This window comes from Papilio xuthus, unplaced genomic scaffold, assembly GCF_000836235.2.
Source record: "Papilio xuthus unplaced genomic scaffold, Pxut_1.1 DF826933.1, whole genome shotgun sequence".
NCBI lineage: Eukaryota > Metazoa > Arthropoda > Insecta > Lepidoptera > Papilionidae > Papilio > Papilio xuthus.
Genome location: NW_013531716.1, coordinates 1,396,641 through 1,423,374, shown reverse-complemented (window position 1 = coordinate 1,423,374; position 26,734 = coordinate 1,396,641). Strand labels below are relative to the sequence as shown.

At 33.5% G+C, this 26,734-nt stretch overlaps 1 protein-coding gene across 2 annotated transcripts in view; it reads right to left on the bottom strand.

Moving 5' to 3' along the window:
• Positions 1-26,734, bottom strand: part of LOC106122274 (leucine zipper putative tumor suppressor 2 homolog) — a 79,197-nt gene that overhangs the window by 2,104 nt on the left and 50,359 nt on the right. For both annotated transcript variants that reach the window (XM_013318204.1, XM_013318205.1), the window contains 2 exons: positions 12,566-12,692; positions 12,029-12,146 (listed from right to left, as the gene is read on the bottom strand). In XM_013318204.1, coding sequence (XP_013173658.1) covers positions 12,029-12,146; positions 12,566-12,692 — 245 coding nt within the window. The remainder of the gene's footprint in view (positions 1-12,028; positions 12,147-12,565; positions 12,693-26,734) is intronic.

The window sequence follows — 26,734 nt, the reverse complement described above, 5'->3', positions numbered from 1 at the left end:
ATTACATTAAGACACTATAAATAAAACTGAAGTAATAATTTAATGAGAACGAAGACGTGATCTTATTTATATAATTATTATAACATACTAAAATAAATCTTATATTGACACTATCATATCAAATATTTGATGAATATATTTTCATTTTAAGACTAACAAACCCAATCAGATGACAGATCTGATCTAGATATTAATTTGTAATTTTATGTCGCGGTGAAAGGTAACCCGATACGGTTTGAACGGAAGTGAGACGTATAATAAATTTAGAAATCCGCGAGCGATGGTGAATTTATATGGGCTAATTAGGAAAAGTATCTTAAAAATAAGAATGTCGGCCGCCTGTACTGTAACGGTAACGTACTAAATGTAGCCTTGACATAGGGCTGTCACAAACTGAATCATTTAACTATTCATATTTTGTATATTAATCATTATTAATTTATTTCTTCAAATACTAGCTGTCGCCCGTGGCGTTGTTCGCGCGGAATTAAATAAAAATGTTAAGTAGGCTATGGGTTTTTTCAAACTATGTTCTATATTTATGTCAAATTTCAGCGACGTCGATGACCATCCATCCATCCATTTAAACATTCACATTTATAATATTAGTTAGTTTGATTTCTTTTAATTATATCTGTCCTAAATGTCCATTAAAATCTATTAAATCTTTTAAAAAGCCGCCTTATCAAATTTAATTTGTAGTTCGTAATATTAGTGCTAGTTTTAAAATATTTAACTGTAGAATAAAATTACTAAAATGCTATAAATTAAATGAACATTGCACTAATAATTCACACCATTTATAATAAATTGACAACCCTATTTGCATTAGTGTAATGTACCATTGACCTGTTATGGTGAACTCAATGACAACACGCAGCGAATTTGTTTAAATGCGCAATTGCATTCGAACGGTATCAGGCGCTTTTAATATTTTACTAAGTTGTTTATGCACGTGTCTTTAAAGTCTGTCGTTTTGCATGCGATGACTGAAAATAAACACATTTGAAATTAGTATCTAATTTTATCGATTAAATATACGTCGATATTACTAAAAAATGTCTAATTTTCTATAAGAAGATATAAAAGCACTCTTCGCGTTTTAGAAATCCTATAAAGAAATCCATATTTTATGGAATAAAAATACTCCGTCAAACAAACGTCATACATTTTTAACTCCACAATAGAATTAACTATTAGATTAAACGACACATTTAACGACATCGCATTATTTAAGGTCTAAAAATTATCAAAAACTCAAATACCGTTAATTTTATTGTTTTGTGTTTTACCGTGGAACACCCTAGCGTTACTTTCACACGAGTACATATACAATGAGGTACAGCAGTAAACAGTGCAATACTTCTATTATTTAACTTTGTAAGTGTAAGTTCAATAGCAGTACTACATTGTCTACTGTGTTACCTCATTCTGTCCTACTGTGAAAGTAGCAGGCTTTCGAGGTATTAACTTTGATTACGAGAGTGTAATGACGCTGTATAGAGAGCCACAGAGCGAAGAACGTCTTGCATCGTCGACCAACCATGAATAAATGACTTCGGATTTTGAATAACTCTGTTTTCTTAAGTTTTATTTAAGGTGATATAAAATAGTAGTCAAATTTAAGTCTAAACTAAGCAGAATATTGCATAGGAGTTGGTATAGAAAAGGACATGAGAGTGCGCCTATACCCTAATGGTTAAGGGTAGGGAATAAGGGATATCCGATCATATTGTCGTGGTTCGGAAACCCTCCATTCGACTACTGTCGTTTACCATTCCTTAGTACAAGCCTAGAGCTCAGTTGAATTGTTTTTTTTGGGCAGGTGGCAAACGAGCGAGCGGCCATCTGAAATCTCTGAAATAGCGAAGTGACCGTTGCCCATAGACATACGCAATTGCATGTGCGTTGCCTACCTTTAATCGACGGAGGAGAGGATGCACAGAAAGAAAATATTTTCTCTTTCCATGCATCCTCTCATCCGGAAAGTAGTAACTAGGTTATAAGAAACATTACTAAATTATGAAAAATCTGCTATATTAAAAATAATTTTGTTTGGTAATAAAATACAAGGTAACCCTTAATCTGTTTCCGGTATTTAGTGCGTCTAGAAATTGTTTTAGTTACGCTCTAGTTATTAAATATGTTAAGTAGTATATAATATACAATTTTGTTTATTTATATTGCTTGCATATGTTTTGTTTTTTTCTTCACGGCCATCTCACTGCATGGTTCGTTTAATCGGAAAAGGAAATAACATTTATTTTGTAAGATGATTATAATTTGATTAAAATTTTAGCGGCTATTTTTAACAAGGCTTTGAAACCTTTGTTTATAAGATTTAATTTTAAAACAAACTTCCTTATAATCTTATATATAATTCTCGTGTCACAAGTTGCGTTCCCATACTCCTCTGATACGGCTTGACCGATTCTCATGAAATTTTGTGAGCATATTGAGTAGGTCGGCCTACATCTATTTTTAATCCCGCGCGGACAGAGTCGCGGGCGACGGCTAGTAAACAATATGCTAAGGTCGCAATGACTTCAATTCAAGGAATTTTTATTATGTCAATAAAATTAGACTTATTTTTCCGTTAAATCAGAACGGAGCATCCAGAGTTGCAATTTTTAAGGAAAACATTTAAATGACACACGATGAATATTCGCGATAAACTCTTATACTACTGAACCGATTCATATCAAATTTTGTAAGCATCTATAATTTGGTTCCACTTGGCAGATAGTGTAGTTTTTATTTTTATTATTAATCTTTCCGTGTGGACGGAGTCGCGGGCGACTGCTAGTTTTATAAGAAAAACAGTTATCATTAAATCAAGCATGAATCCGCGACAATGACAGAACTAAATTAAGTCATTGTTAAAGTTCACCTTGACTGAATCAATTCGCTAAATCATTCGCGTGTCCGGATAAATGGTAAATTTTAACGCAACTAGTAAATCGTGTTTCAATGTAACTAAGAATATAGGCCACATGCCATCAACAGAGCTGACCTTAATTAACATGTGTTAAAACTCCGTTTAAGGTTATTTGCATTGTCTAAACCTTGTTAAGTTTTAGTTGGTGTACTTGGTATGAACTGTAAATAGTGGGTCTAGCACGAATATTTGTGACAATCCCTATCGTATTGTTATCGACAAAGTATGTATTAAAATTTGTGCAGCACCACAAGCGGACGTAAAGTACACGAAAGATCTTATACTAATCTTGGTAATATTATAAATGTGAATGTTTGGATAATTGGTTGGATGAATATTTGTTAAAAGGTATCTCCTGAACGGCTCAACGGATCTCAATGAAATTTGACATAAAAATGTAGAACATACTCTGGAAGAATTCATACGCTATAAATTAAGTTTATTTAATTCCTCACGGATAGAATCCCGGGCGACGACTCGTTTTGACATATTGATGATGACGATACGAAGACGCTTGTCGCGAATGTTCGGTCTAAGCTCATTGTATCAAAAAGAATTAAAGTCTGGTGTAGACGTAAACTAAATTGGTACTATGATATCATCATCAGCTCACTATACATCTCCACCGAGGGGCTCGGAGCCTACCCTAAGTTAAGGGTGATTAGGCTATAACCACGCTGGCCAAGTGCGGGTTGGTTGACTTCACACATATCTTTGAATTACTTCTCAGATATGACCAGGTTGCATCACGATGTTTTCCTTCACCGTAAGAACGTCGGATAAATGTACATATGTAAATCGGAAATCGAAAAACACATTGGTACATGGCGGGATTCGAACCCAGGACCTGCAGATTGCAAGTCGAGTACTTGACCACTGAGCCACCGACGCTTCAATGACATCATGTTTGTATATTAGTAAGTTTAGTGTAGAAGAAAAGAATTTTTAAACACCTATTTAAATAGACGAATGGAATTTTACTATTAAACATATTAACCTATGATTATAGTACCAATATATACAAGTTAAAAGTAATTAATTGGATAATATAATTCTCAAATTGTTGATAGTTTCTGAGCCTATTCAATGCTAACAAAGAAAAAAAAATTATATTTACATTCTTACAGTAATTAAATGACTAATTAATTAAACTACCAAAATAATACTATAAACTATATACTAAAACTACAATTAACCTATTAAATTAAAAAGTCATTTTAATACCAGGTGAGCTTTTTCAAAATATTTATATCGATATAATCTTATTTAATAAGTTATAACTCAAGAATGTTTTTAATAACCTTGAACGAAAAAAAAGGAATATTTTTAATAAATCTTTTATTAACTAGTTGTTACAATAATAACTTGGAATTTATGTTTATAGACTGACAACTAATTTATAAATATTATGATGACAAATAAAAAAACATTAAAATGTGTTACATGATAATAAAATTTTTATTTTAAATTAAATCCATAAAGTTCATAATTTACAATGTTCGTAAACATATCAAATGTTTGGTCCAACTACAAATGTTTGTCATATGGTCCAAATGTTGGAACAAATGTTGTAACAGTTCGCAGATATTTAATTATTCTGTATGTAGGCGAATGCAAATAAGTTGCGTGTGCGCATCGGAGCATGTTTCCTGACATCTCGCAAACATCCTATTGTTGTCATGGCGGGGATGAGTCGTGAGATTTAGAACAAGTAATGTGATAGCCATAAAGCCATTTATAAAGTCAATTTTGCCTTAATACTAACATACAGTACATATGTTATTTTGAACTCTTTTATGATCTCCTTGGGTCCTAGATGAAGCTGTCACTGTCAATCAATTACAGTAATATAGCGCAAAGGTCAACCTTTTACTACTAATTTAAGCTTCCCTAGTATTGTATTAGTTAATTTATAGTTTCGATGACTTATTTATGAAAAGTATTTTCCTTAGATTGATTTAAAATATGGCCACATATAGTTAATTGGGTAATCTGTCAACATGAAAACAATACATTCAAACTAACCGTGGGTTTCTGATACCAAAACTGCATAAACATGTCACATCGACAACACAGAGATAACAATGTTATAAACGAAGATTTAAGATTCAAAAACCAACGGTAAGCGACTAATTTTTGAAGTAGCGAAGCACAATTTTCATAAAGCTTAATCTAGGTTTTGATCCTCTTGATCAATAGAGTAAATAACATTAATTTGAAAAATAGCCTATTAATAAAGTAGCGGTGGTGTTATTGACTTTGTATATGAACATAGCATAGTCTTTTTGTCTTTAAGTGTAATTCACGAGGCGAATTTACGTGCGTGTAGCTCCACCTGTTTCGTGTCAATTGAGTGCACGAATACGTAGTAGATAACGAATGAATTATATTTTTTGTCATGTCTTTACCTCGACAGTACTTATATTTCATTCCATGCATTTAACGACAAAACAATGCACTTTCTACAAACTTTTTGTATGGTCAATAACCCATGTATAAATGTTTGTATGAAGTATTGTTTGAACTTTGATTAAACCCCAAATATTACGAAAATACAGACAGATGTTGAAACTAAAATCTAGGCTCGTTTATATTCGAAAACAGCTTAGAATGTAGTGCTAAAATAAAGTCCAAAAATATTTATTTCCTTTAAAATTCGATGTCATTTCACACTCTCAACGTAATTAGTAAATTATATGACAGTTAATTCTTTTAAAGAAACGCGTAATTCATATAAATAAATTTGGAAAGTAAAGGGGAAAGTAGAGATAAATTACGTTTAATGTTAACAGAATACGTTACAAAGATCTGACATCGACCACATGCTGGCAAAGGAGCAGTTTATTTTCGTATATTCATAAAAGAAACTGCATACCTCATAACTGTGCTTATTTATAAATTGTAACTGAAACTTTAAAGGGGAAAGTATAGATTCTTTATACAGCTGTATATTTAAAAATAGGTGGCTCAGGGTTCAAGCACTTGACTTGCAATCTGCAGGTCCTGGGTTCGAATCCCGCCATGTACCAATGTGTTTTTCGATTTCCGATTTGCATATGTACATTTATCCGACGTTCTTACGGTGAAGGAAAACATTGTGATGCAACCTGCACATATCTGAGAAGAAATTCAAAGATATGTGTGAAGTCAACCAACCCGTACTTGGCCAGCGTGGTTGACTATGGTATAATCACGCTTAACTTAGGGTAGGCTCCGAGCCCCTCGATGGGGACGTATAGTGAGCTGATGATGATGAAATAATACATTAAAAAATATATATAATCTATGGTCAAATTAATGGATGAATAAAATAATTTGTTGTCGCCCGCAACTCATTCCGCGCGGAATTAAAAAAAAATCAGTAGTCTATGTGTTCTTCCTGACTGTTCTACATCTATGCCAGATATCAGCGAGATATCTTCTAACAAACATCCATACAAACATTCGTATTTATAATATTAATAAGATGAGTGATGTACAAAAACCTATATAAATGTTAATTCTATTATTGAGAAATCTAAATTGTCCACAAAGTAGCCACAGTAATTTGCGAATAGGTTAAGTAATAACTAAATTGTCGACACTTGAAGTGATTTAGGATGCATTTGTGTGGAATTTTAATATAATACGATAAAAATAAGTAGGATTTTATTTTTTTGTTTTTAATATTACGCAAATACGTAATTTTGTTCTACGAAAATATTCTTATATTACAACGTAAATACAGGACAGAATTTAAAACAATATTAAGCTTAATTATGACGCATGTTGTTATCATCAATCTTTCCCTACGGAGGAATAAAATAAAAAATATACTATCCTGTATGGGGATAGCCCAAGACCGATTGTGGCGATTATTGGGGGAGGCCTTTGCCCAGCATTGGGCGTCATATAGCTAAAAATAGAGATAGAGAGGGAGAGATTATTGTCAAGTTACATAAAAAGATTAGGATTATTCAATTAGATTATGAGATACGATTACGTATCTATTTGAGCATAATAGCTAGAAATTCATTGAATTGAGATGACGATTCATTTTCACGAAGCGGGGGAACACTGTTTCTAGACAATATGAAAAGGCAAAGGTATTTGTAATATTCAGCCAGTGATAAGTCAGTGAACCATTTGAAAATAATTAACAAGAATATGTTAGATCCGTACTCCATGCTGTTTCTATGAGACAAATATAATATTTTTTCAATGAAATAAAGTCGATTTTATAATAATTTGTGAGGTACACTCAGACATTTATTCCATACTAGTTGTCGCTCGCGACTCCGTCCGCGTGGAATGAAATAGAAATTTACTTAATATCCGGCAATTTTTTCGAATTTTTTTCTCACCTATAAACCTTCCTTAGACTTCCACGAACATTTTAAGATAGGATAAATCCGTTCAGCCGTTCTTGAGGTTTAGTTATTATTATTATGGTCTAGGGAAGGTTTAAAGGTGAGTAAAAATCTTTAAAAATGCCGAGAACTAATTAAGTTTTTTTTCATATATATAAATAAAATCTACATCTTTATATATATTTATATATATTGTATATAAAGATAAATATGATTCAATTTATAACCAAATTAATAATCTCATTCCAAAATGACTCAATAACATTGTTGATTGTCTCGTTTAATTGTTTAATTCCACTGTGACCGAAGATAATGAAACACTTCCTCGGGGAACAATCCCGTGGGAGTAATTGCTTAGTTAAAGAGCTGATTATTTGTTATTAGAAAAGTTAATGTGATTAAAGTCCATATAGGAAACAAAAACATTTATTCCTATGCCAAATACAAAATGCCAAAATTGCTTCGAAAGGATTCGTAAAGATTATATAATTTTTTTCTGGATCAAAATTGCTTAAAGAAAAAGGCAATAGATTGTGAGTCATCGTAAAAATAAAAATTATATAATAAAAGATACGCTTACTGCATATCTCAACTAAAAAAAAAACAATCACATTCTGGTAATAAACAGCAACCATTTGCTTTTAAAAGAAAAAAAATACAGCATTAATAAAAATGCCGCGAAATCCACTCACTTATACATGTGAACGGAGTAACCGCAAATGAATCTTGCAAATTACGTCATAATTGTTCAATCACAAACACTAAAACACACTAGTCTTTATGTAAATAACTATTGTAGTATAATAATTTTTCAACACAACAATAATGCAAAGAGTACGCGCGGCGCGCACGGCGTCCGTACCGGGTGTGAATGTATGGGCTCGTGCCGGCGCTAAAATGTAGCTTTTCTTTATCTGCCATGACTATAATAGATCGAAACAAAATATGGGGTGAATATTATAATACTATGACAGTCTTTGCGTTTGCTTAAATATAATATTTATTTAACTGTAAGGCATTTATAATGCGTGCCTGAATTATAAACGTAATCGTTAAATCAATTTAGAAGCAGTAAAAAACCCTTGCTTTTTTTAAATAAAATATGAGCATATTTTTGTAAATTTACTAATATTTCTTTTACCATTCTAACTAAGCGCTAGGCTTGTGCTATGATATGGTTTACGACAATAGTAGAATGTCGGAATTCGAACACACGACCTCGTGATCGGAAATCTGTACCCTTAACCATTAGGCTATTGGCGCTTTTTTAAACATACTTTAACTCAATACAAATTGTAGGCAATATTTAGGCAAATTTTTAGTTTTTTTATTACTGAGTCAATTGGATATGGTAATAAATAAAATAATATTAAATTGAAATAGTTCAGTCAATCTTACGTCAAAACGACCATGATAAGAACATTTATTTGGACTTAACTTGAATTAACGCAGCATTTTATCGCCACAGCTGCCTTACACTCATTCACAAATTGCTAAGGCGGAGAGGGCAACTCGTGTACGTCTCGTTAATAATTTTAATTACGCACTTTAATGAAAGATAGTGTACAAGCTAGCCAATGTTCTATGTTTTATGACTTTATAAAACACAAGATATGTCGGAGAGACCAAATGTCTTTTGTCCATTCCCAACATATCGATATATATATAAGAAAGTCGTGTTAGTTACAATATTTATAAATTAAGAACGGCTTTACCGATATAGCTGAAAATTGGTGAGGAGGTAGCTTAGAGCCAGGAGACGGACATACGATGCTATTTATTCATTTTTTTCCAATGTATGCCTTGAAGACCTGCTTTTTATGTAACTTACTAATATTATTATTGCGAATGTTTAGATGGATCTGATGTGCATGGATGGATGGGTGGGCTACACTAATTAAGTTTTTTTATATATCCACGCGGGCGGAGTCGCGGACGACAGCTAGTATTGTATAAAAATTAAAAAGCTAAACGAAACTTAGTTAACTTTTATTCTTCTAAGACTGAGATGTCAATATATTTTTGTCCTGTTTTTTACTTCTGGCAAAAAAATTGTCGGTTTATTTTCATGTTTATTTCATACAGCTTTCTATATTACTCTGGTTAAAGACAACAATTTAGAATTTCTTAGCTTTTAGTAGGCCAGCGCAACGATTCTTAATGTACATAAAGTCAGTGATAGCGGTTCGGGATTTGAATCGAATTACCCTAACATTGCTTAACGGAACTTCGTATTTCTGTATATGTTTTTAATTTTAGTACAACTCTCGCCTTCGACCTAGAGGGGTAGGCAGAGACTTTGGATCTCCATTTGGCGTGGCCAAATGAACCTCCACAATCCACTAATCGCCATTTCGGGAGACGGAAAGTGATGGCTGGCGAACCGCGTCGCCGCCTTTTACTACCGGGAATTCACACATATCTTTGAAATTTCTTTGTTGATATGTGCAGGTTTCATCAGGATGTTTTCGTTCACCGTAAGACACGACGGAAAAATGCATATATTTAAATAAAAAAACACATTGGTACATAGTGGGATTCGAACCGAGGACCTGCAGATTACAAGTCTGCAGGTCCTCGGTTAACCCCTGAATTACTAACGCTCTACGCTAGTACAATTTTCTCTGAAAAAAACTGGGTTAACAATTTTTTTTAAAGTAGAATAACAACTTTATCATCAGTGGGAATCTTATGTTTAATAATTCTGCGCCGAAAATTATTCACTTTAATTAATACGAGATTCCTAGGTACACTAAAATGCTATCATAATTTATTTTGACTTATAACCACCGGGTCAGATAACTTTGTCGGTCTATAATTGCCGTATTATTTAATTAAAATTGACTTATCACGTGATTAATAAACGAAATAATCGTAAAATATAAATCTGAATAGAATATTCAATTAGAAAAATTATAAAAATAACAGCGATGCACTTTAAATTACCATAAAATAAAGATTTTAATGAAAAATTATCACCACTTTTAACTTTGTAATACTGATAAGTAATATAAGTAATCATATATCTTTAAATGAGCAATTCTTGTATATATGTATATAATTGGAATCTCGGAATCGGCTCCAACGATTTTCATAAAATTTAGTATATAGAACGTTTCAGGGGCGATAAATCGATCTAGCTAGGAATCATTTTTAGAAAATGTCATTTTATTCGTGTTTTATCGATAATCAACTTAAACATAAACTTAACTTTTTCTATCGGTAAGATCGAAAAATATTATTCATATTTCATCATTTTATTAGTGATTCGTACTTAAATATAATTTCCAAAAAACACAATTTAAAAAATACCGAGCAAAGCTCGGTCATCCAGATACTATAAGTATAATAATATAAGTAATATAAGTCAAATAAGTAATATAAGTCTCAAAACATTGGTTCGTATAATTTGATTAAAATCAAGAATTTGACCAGAATATTGAATCAGACAATAACTTAAGTACACCCACATATACTTACGTGAATGGAATAATCAGATTTAAAAAATTGCATTGCAATTAACATAAAACATAGTAAACTGAAAAAAAAATCTTCTACACTGATATTTTTCAAGCAATTTGTTAATTTATATCTCACTAGCTGTTTTCCGTCACTTCGTCTGCGCCATATTAAAAAATATACTAATAAATATAGCAAATGTCTCCCAGAGATTACTTCCAAGTAATTTCGGAGTCTATTCAATACAAACAAACAAATCTTTCCACTTTATATATTAATATACATATAGATTATATAATTATTAGATGTTTAACTACATATTTGATAAATTATGACAATAAAAAACTTTACGTGGGATAAAATATAATTAAAATTTAAATAAACATATTAAACCACACTTTTGTATGTAATAGGTATAAAAATATTATCTTAGGCAAGAAAATAGGCATAATTTTATGTCATTATAATAATTATTCGCCGCATTATTTGTCGATTTCACACGCATAATAATTTTTAAATCATCCTGTATAATTAATTGTATGTGGGTCTAAACGCACCCCTATATATACTTCGTGTACGGTACCTCCATATTGTAAAGTATGTAGGCACAGTCTACACTCTAATATAGTCTATGCCCATAACACTGATGATAGTCGAAAGATTTTATCAGAAGTGGGACAGTCTAGATCAGTGTTTCCCAAAGTGGGCGATGACGTCCCCTTGTGGGCACTGCCGGTCACAAGAAAAAAAATTGGGCGTTGTGTAGGGGCCTAGGGGTGATTTGTAATTATTTAGCTAGGAGGCCTCTTAAACAACGACTGCATGAGCTCTCGACTCTCAACAACAACTTGTGAACATCAACTAATATGAATTAAAAGATTGCTTAAACTCTAATATGGGGGCGCTAAAAATATTTATTCTCAAAGTGGGCAGTAGACAAAATAAGTTTGGGAACCACTGGTCTAGACTATGGGCATAGATGAGATTAGACTGTAGACTGCGCCTACAAGTATTAAAAAATATAAAATATCGTGTTTACTTTATTCTTATTTCAAAGCGTTATTGGATTTTTATTCATAACTTCACACATTATAATAATTTTATGATTATATAATGATGTACATAACTTTTTATGTGATAATTTATGTAACTTTATAGATGATTAGACGTTAGTCAACTAAGCTGGTCTATTAATTGGTAGACATCACCCACATTTTTCTTAATTTCTTTCAAAATATGTTCAGCTTCTCTCACGATATTTCTTTGCCATAATAGTACTTACACGATAGCTGAATGATGTCTCTGATGAAGCGGTGCGGAGAGCGTGGCGGGTGGTAGAGCGGATAAAGACGCCGGTTGTGGAGACCCACACCAACGCGCCTCGCGCACGTCCGACGAACCTGAGAAAATGGAATTCTATAGTCATGATAATATTTAAAAACAAATGTTTCATAATTGCTGTATTATAAATAAACGTAAGCTCTACGGTGGTAACTCTTGAATATGCAAAGTTGACTTCAGATTGAATAATAAGAACTTAAAGACAGGTCGTTATGACAGGATGGATAGTTAATTAGATGTATAGTATTGAATTGATTTGGAGGAGGTGGAAATGAAAAGAGAAATATTCTTTTTTGATGCATCTTTTTTCTCGCTAAATGTAGGCGTAAACGCAATGCAACCTTTAAATTTATTGCAGCTGACGCGTCACTAATTCAACTTTACCGAATGATCGTGTTCCTTTGCGACCTTCTGGTATAAAAAAGGTGAATCATTTCAAATAAAGAAAGTAATAAATTGGTATGTTTAAAATACTTACTGCCGTATAGAGTCATGAGAGAAGGCGGTCTACTGGCGAGTACTGGAGTGGAGCCATACCGCTCGCCGCCTGCCGACAGCCGCCCGCCCAACGGCTTGAACGCTATCGGACGGATCACAGACTTTCCCTGCAATCAAACAATACATATGTATTAATAGACAGGATAACACAAACTAAAAGACAAACATCTTTATGGTTAAATAGCTGTTGCTTACGACCCTGTCCGCGCAGACTTCAACTTAATTAGTAGCCTATATGTTCGTTCAAGCTATGTTCCACATATTTGCCAAATTTCATCAAAATCTGCTAGCCGTCGCGGATATACCTTCGAACAAACATCCATCCATCCAAACATTCATATACATACATGCATTTGTAATATTAATAAGAAAGTAAGATTCTTAGAGTTAATAAAATGGCGAATGTTTTTTTTTTAAATTTAATTTAACTGATCTATATACTAAATTGATGATCCCTTACGTAATTTCCTTCGATTGATATTTAAATCTCATTTGCTTCAGTGAATTTAAGCTAATAGTCATCTCGTTCTGATTATCTCGTCCGAGCCGTCACGGATTTGGCATTTGGTACGCAGAGATGTAAAATGTCAATAAACAAAGGTCAATACTGTTATTCATGACGCGCTGAGAGTGCGGACTGAAGATGCCGTTAATTAGTCTGATGAATGTCCAAATAATAACTCAAATCCCCGATAAAGATATCGGAGTGTAAATGGTATTAAGTGGTGTTTTTGTTACACACAATTTTTTTTACAAAAAAGTAAAGTTCAATATAATCATATTTTTGGACTGCTCTATTTCGTGCGTTTTTTTTATTTACAATCTTTTATATTGTCGACTTTGCAGCTTAAAAATTAAACAATACTGTAGAACTATAATTACTTTACGAAAATTTAACCGTAATTTTAAAATCTTGCATTAACAAAAATGTTGGGAAAATTTACAACACTAGCAACACTGCATATTTAATAAACGGCGCTGGTTGCGCCTGCGCAGTAAAAAACCGTCGTACGGTAACATACAGTAGCATCGCATTACGTCGTTTACAAGATTTAAAACTCTCAACTAAATGGTAATCGGTTTCCATTACCAATTTACGGTACAAAGAATATTTAAAACTACTAAAAGTGTTTAATTTACCAGTGTTGCCTTATACGTTTATTTTATTGAACTGGAAAATTGTTTTTATTACTTGCCTTTAAATGTTTTTGAATTCCCTGAGAAGTAATATTTTTTTCAGTATACTGATTCTCAAACTGAAATTAGTTTTTTCATTACTAATTGTTTTCATTGGTTATGGTCGTAAATTATTCTCATTGTAAGAGTCAAAGACCGTATTATATTTCTGCCAGTGCTAGTAAATTAGGAGTTCCGCTCTCAGTATATCCGCTGTGTACTATAAAATGCAACATCCTACAATAACTCTGCAATTCTAGTAAATTGTTGTAATCGGAAATCGTATCTCCGTTTGTTTACATAGTTTTCCGTCCCTCTCCCTGACAGCTCAAAGTGTTGCCCGTACAATTAGCGAACCCTAATTTAATTCAGTGTTTAAAAGAGGTTAGCAACTAGGGTATGACCTTTTTTATAAACTTTTATTTAACTTGCAATGTAAGTTTGTGTGGAATCTTGTAGCTTAATTTTAAAGCAGATATCTTTTCTTATTAATGATAACAGTATTGTTTTAAACATTCCTGATTATGGTACTTAAGGTCATGTATTGATTACTCAAACAATCGCTCACCTTGGGTTTCTAAGGCCAAAATCATCGTTTAACACATATAATATGTTACGTATTGTCATGTTATCTCTGTTTTCTCAAAGATAATGATAGGGATGGCGATATGTTTTATACAGAGATTTTAGTCTCACAAACGGTTAATCTTGAAGCGGCAATTAATTGTTTTGTTATAATTCGTAAAGATTATATTGTTAATAAGACGTAAAATTATAAAAAAAGTGTCACATAAAAAATAACAATAAAATTACGTTGAAGGTAAGCAGGAATTGTTATTCCGCGTAAATTCCAACACGCCTTGTGTGAAAATCGTTATAAACGCTTTATTTCAAACCTGCCAGAAATGACATTATTGGCGTATTTACTTTGCTATTGAAATATTATATTAAAACTATTATATAATTATCCATATTCTAAGAAGATCCGTCACGAGCTTCGCGAATTTAGTTGTTGCCGCATTTTAACGAATCGTATTTATTTAAGAATGGAATTCAAATTAATTTATAGCGGCTATTAAAATTTGAACACCCTGTGGGCGTTATTCGTATTCATTGTTTATTGAGACTATTTCGCAATATTTTATTGCGAAAATTTTGATTAAAACTTTTCGATTAGAATTCAGTTATTTTAAATAATTTATCTGTATATAATAGAGAGAAAATTTCAATCTTGACCTGTCTGGGCAAATTACAAAAAGGCGACATTCTCGATCGGTCGGTGACACATACATCAATATGTCTAGACAATTTATCAATATGGTTGGGCAGTAAATAAAAGGCAGCGGGAATCCGTATCACATATCCACCAGAACTTACCCACAGGCGGTCTTTTATTGTGAAATTTATTGTTTTAAATCAAACTGCGACCTCGCCTACTTTAATAGTAACTGAATTATTAGCAGATTTTTGTTAATATAATAATATTAACAAAAATCTGCTAATAATTTTTTTAAAAATATCTAATTTCTGTCTTGTGCGGTTCCATCATTTTCAGCTATAAAGACATATTGAACGGCAGAATGTTAAAATTTTTGAGGAAGCTAAGTAATGTGGGAAAAAATATGTTTATTCAGGATACCACTCAACACAAGTATTAAAATCTTGGTTTATTGTGATAAAGCAAGATTATTATATGTTTTAATTCAATAACCAAAACCTTGTGACTTAGACCACGATGTAACTGTTTGTATCATTGCCACGCGGAACCAATAGATACGTGTTTGTTTATCTTCAGGGAGCCATAGACAATTGTACGAGATGAGTCTAATTCCCTCAGCAGGAAATTCAATACGAGTTTGTACAGACCATGAAGGTACATATGCAATGGTAAGGTCCTTAGGGCTGTCGATTCATAGTTTACGATTTTATTAAAATCTATACAGTTCATAAAAATGTAATATAAAAATAAAATTGTCATATTTTGTTTCTTGAGTTGCGTTACTTATAAAAAAAATACAGATTTGTCTGTGTATTCATTAGTCTGCGTTTGATTTGGGTAACACTGTTTTTATATTACTTTTTTAAGTACACGTTGACAACAACGAGTGTAAAATATAGTACAATAAAATCTTTGTATTATGCAAAATATTAGAGTGTCGGTGGCTCAGGAGTCAAGCACTTGACTTGCAATCAGCAGGTCCCGGGTTCGAATCCCGCCATGTGCCAATGTGTTTTTCGATTTCCGATTTACATATTTACATTTATCCGACGTTGTTACGATGAAGGAAAACATCGTGATGCAACCTGCACATATCTGAGAAGAAATTCAAAGATATGCGTGAAGTCAACCAACCCGCACTTGGCTAGCGTGGTTGACTATGGCCTAATCAGCCTTAACTTAGGGTAGGCTCCGATGCCCTCGGTGGGGACGTATAGCTGATAATGATGATGATTAAAACCTCGCCCACACAGTTGTGCTTTGAATATTTTGACTATTGTTTCTTAAACTTTGTTACCTTAAGCAATTTAATATGTTTGTATACACAAGAATGTATAATGCATGTTACATACGCAACGGAAACGCCCCGGACATTCCAAGGATACGCCTTATTAAGTAAATGTAGAGAACAGCCGTTGAACCGTTTTAAGACAAGTACTCTGCTGGCTTAAAGACGGAATGGATAGTTTTCTTATCCTTCGTTACCGAAAATAACTAAGTTTGTGTTTAGCAGAAAAAAAAAAGTTAACTTTAATAATGTCGATCTTTTCGGAAACATAGTATAACAATTTAGTACAATAGTCTGATAAGAAAATAAAAACAGTCATTAACATGACTTGATTTGTAAATATAAGGTTACGATAAAATTAATACGATTTCTAATTTTTTTTATTTTACTTTTGGTATTATGTGATGAAGAACTAGCTGTCGCGCGTGACTTCTTTCGAGTCGTAGCAAAAGAACTTAATGTTCTTTCAAACTGTTCTACATCTATGGAAAGTTACAGTAAGATATGTTTACTGCTTCTGGAGACATACATATGTTAATAAACATCCTTTTATCCATACTTATATCCAAACATTCGAATTTTTATTATTTTATAAGTAACATAGAAAAATCTCTACTTGATAGTAATCCGAGAGTAATATTTAGCAATAATTATATACAATAATAAGCATTTCGTTACAACGTAGCTAGCGGAACACGATACAAAGCAATGAATAGATCTCTCCATAGCGAAGCTCAAACAGGTAATAGCGTGTAATAACAACCGACGTGGTTCCGTATAATAAATCATGAGGCCACCACCCAGCGAGATGTGGGCCGAGATTCTGTGCACATAGACCCACTATAGCTATGCACCCTTGTAGTACTTTCATACAAACATAAATTAATGTTCAATAGCTAATTAATGGTGAGAAGGTTCAGCCTTTTTTTGCAATTGAGATTTAGGCATTTGCTTAACTACTAAAATATTTATAGATACGTTCCTTGTATTAAAAGATGACATATAATCACGATAATAAAAAAAATAACACAAATTATTTCTTTAAAAACTTCTTTACATAACACTAGCTGTCACGTGCGAGTCCGTCCGCACAGAATTAAATAAAACTTAATTATTACACTATGACTTCCAAGGCTATGCGAAACTTCAGCGAGATTCATGCAGTCGTTCTGGATACCTAACAAATGTTCATCCATCTAAACTTTCGCATTTATAATATTAATAACATTAGTAAAATTACTCAAGTTACATGGAATCATTGGAATTTAAATTTGAAATATGCTTATAACATGTTTCAAAACAAATCATTAAAAACGATTTAGATTTGCAACAGCCGGGGGCAGTCTCCCACGACCACGCACGGTAAACGACACGTTTTGAACGATTCCCTAAATAATGGAAGGGACAGAAAATGTTTTGAAACCGCCCCGAGCTCTCTCCCAGCAGTTTGCAATCAATACAGAATTATGAGTAATTTCAGCTTAATTACGCACGCTAAGTTATCAACATCGAGTATAAAATTGATTTAAATTCCACTCGCGTTCGATTTTTGCTCTACATGCAATGTAGAGTTTTCATATTGACAAAAAAGTTGTTGCAAATTGTTTGTCATTTGAAATACCGACATGGTTTTTTTATGTCCGGCAAAACATAATATGATAAAACATTCAAGTAATGAAATAAATTATTTTTCTTTGACAATCGTTCGATTTTAGGTAAGTGGGTGATTAACCCTTTACATGCCAAAAGTGGGTCTGTCACCTCCGAGCTAAAGAATTGAGCTCCATTCTGGTGCCGTCCCGAAATAACTTTAGACAAATTAAAATAAAGATTATATTTAACTAACACAATAATGTGGATGTTTCTATTTAATATTCAAATTATGTTAATTTTTAAAGATCAAATACATTCGAACAAAGCAAACAATGCTCATATTTGTCTACTTTAAGAAGTACGTTTTAATATTCATTCCAACATCGATCCAAAGCAAACGTTAGCTGCATAAGCGCATCAAGTACAGCGATGGTATTGACCAGATGTTCTCAAAGTATGGTTCGCAATCCACCAGAGTGACCCACGACTTAGCGTTGAAAACTCGAATCGGCATATGTTTTCTTCCCTCTGACCATTAAGACTAAGGAATTTGATCTTTAACAGTACATCCACTTTTTTTAACACACCTGAGTTGTAGTTAGGTTTTTTATAGTTTTGTTGGAGCTGTAGTTTGGGAACCCCTGGTATAAACAGTGTATTTGATTGTGAGTCAATAACACGGTCGTAAATTAGACGATTACAATCGACACAGGCTGGGTTGTAAGAGCAGACGCATCAAGACGTATGGTCCGTTTGTGCTAACAATGTTGCCGTATTGGTGCGGGAATTTCCATCGTCGTCGATGCATTGCTCCGATTGACAGTGATCTATGTGTAGTGACAGTATCAATGCGTAGATGGAATGCAATACTGCCGATCTACACGTTTGGATTAAATCATAGTTTAGTGGCCACGTTTTTGAAATACCTCACATGTATGCAGCTATGGTATATTTATATAACGAGAATGTAACCTTAAAACCAGTAGACCTGATGTTATGAACACTTGAACTTGAATGAGTATTAAGTAAAGTTTAAGAGGAAAAACAGTAGCGAGCGTGCATCAGCTCAGTCCCGTCCGAGTCCCGTCAGAATCTACTTAGCTGTTCCGGAGATTACCCGGAGCAAACACGGCGTTCCGGACTGACGTATATACAGACAGAAAATTAAAAAATATATATATGTCTTTTTTATCGATATTACATACAGACACTCCAATTTTTTTATATGTGTAGATAAATATATTTATGTATAATATACACTTAACAAATGGAAGCCGTATTGCAAAGACGGATGAATGAAATTATGCTACAAATAAAACCGTGAATGGAATCACTAATGAGCTGGTAGTCATTCAGGCTTGTTGGGAAGGCTTTATCGCTCACATAAATTTAGCTAATTCTGGTACGTGATAGTTTTCGAAAAAGCTAAACGTATGCGATGAAAATAACTGGTTTAACGGTACTAAAGATATCGGCATCCTTTTTATTATTATCCGCTAGCAACTTGAAATATGTATAATCTCGTTTATAAGAGTTTAATATCTTACTAATATTATAAATGCGAATGTATAGATGGATGGATGGATGGATGTTTGTTAGAAAGTATCTTCCAGACATGATCTACGGATCTCGATGAAATTTGACAGGGATGTAGAACATAGTCTGGAAAAACACATAGGCTACTTGTTAAGCTTTTTTTTTAAACGGAGTCGAAGGCAACGGCTAGTAGTTACATATTATTTAATCTACGCCATTATCGTACTTTGTTAAAAATACCATGTACGGTATATTATGTTGTCGAAATATATTTTATTTATTTTATTAACTCTTATTGCTATTTAAAAGTGTAAAAAGACTAATCGTGGGTATCTGAGTCCAAAATCTCCGTTTAAAACATATTGTTATGTCTGTTTTTTCAAAGATAATGTCGATGTATTTTATACAGAGATTTTGATTTTAGAAACCCACTGTAAGACCTGCAAGAGCGGCCTTATCGCTATAAGCAATCTATGTATATTTTTTCTAGAATATCTTTTCATATTTAGTTTTAATTGTTAATGAAAAATATAAAGCACCCGTCAAAATTACTGAGTATTTAAGCTCTTGAACAAAGTTAATAGCGAAGTCTATATAAAATCGACCCATAATGTTAGGGTCATGCCACACGTGCGAGGCAGCTGCAACATAAGTTCCATCTGCCCCTGTTCAAATAAGCGCGCTTTTGAAACAACCCTGCAATTAATTATGCCACCCCATGTCCATATTGGGGATGTTTTTGTATCGACTAATGCGATAGCTAACAATAGAAATGGCACTGTAATAATATTAAATGAAGTTCAAGGTCAAAATACTTACATAAAATAACAAAATAAGAGCTTAATTTTTTAAGCTTTAACGGTATATGGAAAGGCAAGAGCTTATTGTTACTAATAAAAATAATTATGATATTTGCCTTTATTTATATTACTAATTAAATTAGTAGATCTTAGTAAATATTTATTTTAGATACGAACATTTATGTCCGACAAAAAATATTTCAAAATAATATCATCATCATCTCATTATACGTCCCCACCGAGGGGCTCGGAGCCTACCCTAAGTTAGGGATGACTAGGCGATAGTCAACCACGCTGGTCAAGTGCGGGTTGGTTGACTTGACACATATTGAATTTCTTCTCAGACATGTGCAGCTTGTACCAGGATGGTCGCGGACGAAAGCGCAAGCGTGCCCGTCACCATGATGGGTAGGAGGAACAGAGGGGTTTAGTGGGTATGCTTCCCATCAGGAAGAGAATCCCACATAACTACCGCGTCCCCCCGGAGCGCGGAGTATACATAAAGCATTACTCTCTGAAAAAAAAAGGTTGCACCACGATGTTTTCCTTCATCGTAAGAACATGACATGTAATCGTTTAAATATGTAGTTTAATACATATTAAAAATCGTACAAAATGACTTGTTTACAATATTGATTGGCGCAGCTGGTGTATCAACTTTAGTCAGCCGGAGAAAGTTGTCGAAGAAACGGGTCGTCATCGGAACATCGATGTTCACAATTATTGATAAAAAATCGATTGACACGAATATTTTGTGATAATGCACCGAACTGTACCGACCGATCACGTATTGGATATACAAGAATTTAGGTGAAATTGATTAGAAATAAAATAGATGGACATTTAAAAAAAAACTTTTGCATTTTTTCTCGAATAGGATCGTATTTAAATTGGCATACTATGACCATGACCTTTTGTACAGATAGTAACAAGGAAATAAGATCATCATCATCATCAGCTCACTACGTCCTCACCGAGGGGCTCGGAGCCTACCTTAACTTAAGGGTGATTAGGCCATAGTCAACCACGCTGGCCAAGTGCGGGTTGGTTGACTTCACACATATCTTTGAATTACTTCTCAGATAAATGTACATATGTAAATCGGAAATCGAAAAACACATTATTACATGGCGGGATTTGAACCCAGGACCTGCAGAGTGCAAGTCAAGTGCTTGACCACTGAGCCACCGACGCTCAGAAATAAGATATCAAGTATTAAATTATGTCGCTTCCAGAAAATAATGTCTCTATCGTGTTAGCCACACATAGAAAATTACTATAAATAATTTTAAGTTAAGAAGATTATTTGGCCCTACAAGATATTATATTGTTCTTAATTGGTTTCAACCGTTTGAGTCCACCCTATGAACAAAAGCAACATGAAGTTCAAGTGCTACATCATCATCAGCTCACTATACGTCCCCATTGAGGGGCTCGAAGTCACTAAAAGACGGGGTGATTAGGCCATAGTCAACCACGATGGCTTAGTGCGGGTTAGTTGACTTCACCTTTGTTCGTTTCCTTCGTTTTCCTTCACCGTAACAACGTCAGATGTACATATGTAAATCGGTTGTTGCAACACAATTGAGTTGTCAGCTCTTTAAAAGGTCTATCACGGCTTAGAACCCTGATAAGGCACTAATCCTTGACACATTTGTAATAAAGCACTAATCATACAGCTATTGTCCGTTCGGGTTCTATTCAAATCTTGTTGCTAAATTAAGTTCCACTAAATACATTTCCTTTTTTAGATAAAGCGGCAGCGATTCGACGGCGAAATTTATGGCGTTGCGACTTATTCGATTGAACTGGTTTAATTAATTGTTTATTTAATTAATTGCCGCGTATTAATAGCTTAATTAACGAAATTAAATAAGCTATTTATTTAAATATTTTATTTTTCCCTGGTTAACAGTCTTTGTAGTTACAGTTGTTTTTTATGGTTTTATAATCGATCTTAAAAATCTATTTTTTATTCTATAATATATTAATTAATTAATTAACACAATGAAATTAAATGGTATTTTAATATGATATTCGAATTTTAAACAGTAATTCTAAATATGCAATTATGAAAACACATGGTTGAAAAAGTCGATTAATACTGTGAAGTTTAACTAATTCGTCTTCCTGTCGTAAGACCAACTTAACTCCATACTTTATAAAGTCTAGGAAAAATTTCTAAATATCTGTAAAGAACTTTTTAAGAAGTCATGCAACATAATTGTAAAAGCAGATGTATGTTATACAATTAATAAAACTTAACCAAATTAATTATACATAACGAGTAACATTTCATCATCAGCGCACTATACGTCCCCACCGAGGGGCTCGGAGTCTACCCTAAGTTAGGAGTGATTAGGCCATAGTCAACCACACTGGCCAAGTACGGGTTGGTTGACTTCACACATATCTTTGAATTTCTTCTCAGAATTGTGCAGGTTGGATCACGATGTTTTCCTTCACCGCAAGAACGCCGGATAAATGTACATATGTAAATCGGAAATCGAAAAACACATTGGTACATGGCGGGATTCGAACCCATGAACTGCAGATTGCAAGTCAAGTGCTTGACTCCTGAGCCACCGACGCTCTTTGAGTAACATTTACATTGATTGAATTTAAGTTATAAAATGATTTTTTTACGACACTATGTAATAAAGATGTAATAAAACGTTCAAAGTATTCGTGATAAAACTCACTCAAATATGAAACCGTTTAAATATTTTTATGTTATTATAAATTACACACGCGAATTCGTATCAAATTTTAAAATATACTATCAATAAGGAAGTAGATATTCAGAATATTATATTTCATTAAATATAAACTATAAACAATCTTATTATTTATATTACGTTTCATTAACATATACTAGCTGTCGCCCGCAACTCCGTCTGCGCGGAATAAAAAAAACTTAATAAATAGCCTATGTGTTCTACTAGACTATGTTCTACGTAAGCCGTTCCGGAGATACCTTCAAACATGGATGGATGGATGAATGTTTTTCCATCCATCCATATAAACATTGTTTTCTTTCTAAGGAAGTTAGAGATAATTTCCAGATCTAAAGGGTTAAAAAAAGTTCGGAAGGAGACCAATTTTACTTTATTATTTTTCAAAAACATTTTAATGAAACAATGAATTCAATTTCTATGTTCTTTTACTAGTCTTATAAGATAACATCTTAGTATGCGTATTTTATTCCAAAATTTAAGGTCTGACTAAGCGAGAATACTAAGACAAGGCCTAATAGAAAAAATGTGGTCGTGTGCTACCTAAGCCGTAGTGATACAATAGTCCACATTAGCGAAACACAGACCTTGGCACGGATCCGACACGAGATGTCGTGACGTGAACACAAGAAACAACAATTGGAGTCGCTCGAGATGTAAACCGTTTCGGCAACAGTAACGTGTGGGCCATGAAATTACAAGCAAACGTCAGCGATTTGAAATGAACGAAAGTTCCCAGTGTGGGCCACGAAACTGAAATATTTTGATCAATGGGTGCAAGCACAGTCGACCTCACATTACATCTTGAAAGCGAAGATCTCGAAAAGAACTTAAGTAAATAGTGTTTTACACTTTGCAATATTTAGTATCACCCTTAACTTAGGGTAGGCTCCGAGACCTTAAGTGGGGACGTATAGTGAGCTGATGATGATGATGATGAATATTTAGAATAACATGTACAGGTTGTAAACATAATTTCTATTTTTTTCTGAATTGCAAGAACGGGCATAGTTTATGTCTATTGCAAAGATCAAGGCATAACTGTAATTGTAACATCGCGAATGCCGGTGTACAAGTTTACCGCGGACGCTTGTTTCGTGGCCCAAACCTTCAAGCACATAATAGCGAATAATCTTTTGTTGCATACGCGACGGCCTTCGTAATAACATCGATTCACAGTCAATCATATAGACTTAATAACGTCCGCTAAGAGTTCTTTGTAGTTTAATTAAACTATTGAGGCGTAACCAGAGTACGGATTAACGTCAATTTGATTTGATAATAATTACCGTACTTTATACGCTTAAAGGTTGATTATTAACTCCGCCTATGCGACCTCGGGTATAAGGCAAGACTTTTCTATGATAGAATAAGAATATATTAAGCATACAGTTGCGATTTTTGTTGAGTATTGTCCTTACTGTTAAAAACAACAACGCATCTGCAGTTCTTCTGGTATTATAGATGTCTATGGGCGTCAATGATCACCTCGATGTTTCCGTCGTTCGTTTGCACTCTTCTCTGATAAAAAGTTGCTTCAGAACACAACAATGATCTGATTATTATCAAGAAGTTAAATTTAATTTAGTATAGATTTTATGTAATATGCAATGTATATTAACAAACAAGAGGCCCAAGCTAAACTGATATATAAACACGGCTAAACACTCACGAATATACGTCCGGTGGCGGCACCGACTAGTTTCGAGTCCATCGGGGGCCCTTCATCAGGATGAATGGCACTGGTATTATTTCGCGGACGCGGCCCGTCGCTCACTGATATTGTGTGTGTTTAGCCGTGTTTATATATCAGTTTAGTATAATGTCTCATGAAAGTTTGAATAATTTAATAGCAGGCCCAAGCCAATTAAAAATGTTAGCTTATATAGCTACGGTAATTTATAAAATTTCTAATTTTGGTCATCAATCATAAAGACGGCACAAAACAACGAGCGTCTTAGGGAGATTTACAACAATAAAACTATTACAAAATCCTTGTTTGTTAAGAATTAATTGTGTATAAATAGTTAACAGAAATTAATTGCAGCTAAAACTCACAATCTGTATGGGCGGTATTACGGAGGTTCTGATAGATAGGGTTGTCACAAAGTTTATAAGAAGTTGTAAAGTTCTCTAAATGACGTAAAAGGTCCATGCTTATTCACTAAAAGTAAAGGAAAGCAATGAATATAGTACTGGGAAAAATATGTATAGACTTCGTCCTCACAGTATTAAAAGAAACTAAATAAGTAGCCTATGTGATCTTCCAGACTATATTCTATATCGGTGCTAAATTCTTAAAAATCCGTTGAGCGGTTCCGGAGATATATTCAAACAAACATCCATCCATCCATCCAAATATTCGCATTTATAATATCAGTAAGTAGTAAGATTATTTTACTTAGATAAGAGCATCAATGATGACTAGCATAGTAAACTAGTTGTTTTCGTAGTTTGTAATTCGATAATTATTTTAATCGCTTTAGTGGCAACCTTATAAGTGTTCATTGTTTCAATGTTTGTGTGGGTGTTAATTAAACGGTTATCAAATCTTTACACCTATTTATTGGAAACTAACAATAGACAATTACCACTTTCGATTTCACGCATGTCATTGTTTACTAAAAGTACTCGTAGGTGTTCTAACTAAAGCAGTCTTTCCCAAAGTGGGCGATAACGCCCCCTAGTGGGCGCTGCAGGTCTCAAGTTGCGGGTTATAGAAAAAGTTTCGTTTAGAATTCTCCATTAATATTCATATGTAGGTCACAATAATTAATTAATTTAATTTGAAGTTATAGTGGTTTTTAAATATGTTAAAATATGGGGGCGCTAAAAAAATATTTATTCTCAAAGTGGGCAGTAGACAAAATAAGTTTGGGAACCACTGAACTAGAGGTAACCATAGACATTTCCGTTCAAAAATAGTGTTCTAATAATACTCATGCTCGTAACCCAAAGAACGTCTGTAAGGGCACGGTTTCGTTAGGCGTAAGCGCCCGTATGCGTGATATTTCTTGTTCACGCATTGCGCTAGCACGCATGGCATGCGTTGGGCGATACTCTTTACTTTTCCTTACTACGCATTATACTCGTCAATTGAGTCCCCAAACGAAGCTTGCTTTATGTCGACTGATCCATTTTCATTAATAATTAGTTGTCGCCCGCGACTCCGTCCGCGTGAAATGAAAAAAAAATCGGATTTTTCTCGCCTTAAAAACCATATTTGAAATTCAACGAACATTTAAAAAAAGAATTGGTCAAATTGGTCCAGGAGTTGTTGAGTTATGCGCTTACCAACACATTTTGCGATACATTTTTATATCATAGATTAGTAACTTTTGTATGCGTTGTACACGACCCAGATATCGACTAATGCAATTACACCTTAACTTAAGGTACATCGTTATCTTAGTCAAGATTCTATCTGTTTTTAAATCAGTGGAAACGTACTATTGATAGGCATAATAAATGATATATTAAATTCCGATCACGGGTCAGTCGACAATGACATTGTTAGTACGGTGAAAGTAAGAGTGGATGTACATCAATGTTAATGGACTAGCATACTTTGAATAAAATGAAATTTGTATTCACTTAGTGTGCCTATTTTATCTGAACGAAATCTTTCCATCAAGATGCTATTGTTGTGTTCGATTTGGATAATTTTAATAACGTCTTCACAATGGTCTTGTAGAAAGCGTTATTAAGTAATTGAAATTTAAATGCATTTACATATTGTAATATTTTATTGCTTACCATTTTTATACTGAATTTATTTTCACTATTTGTTCTATACTATTCA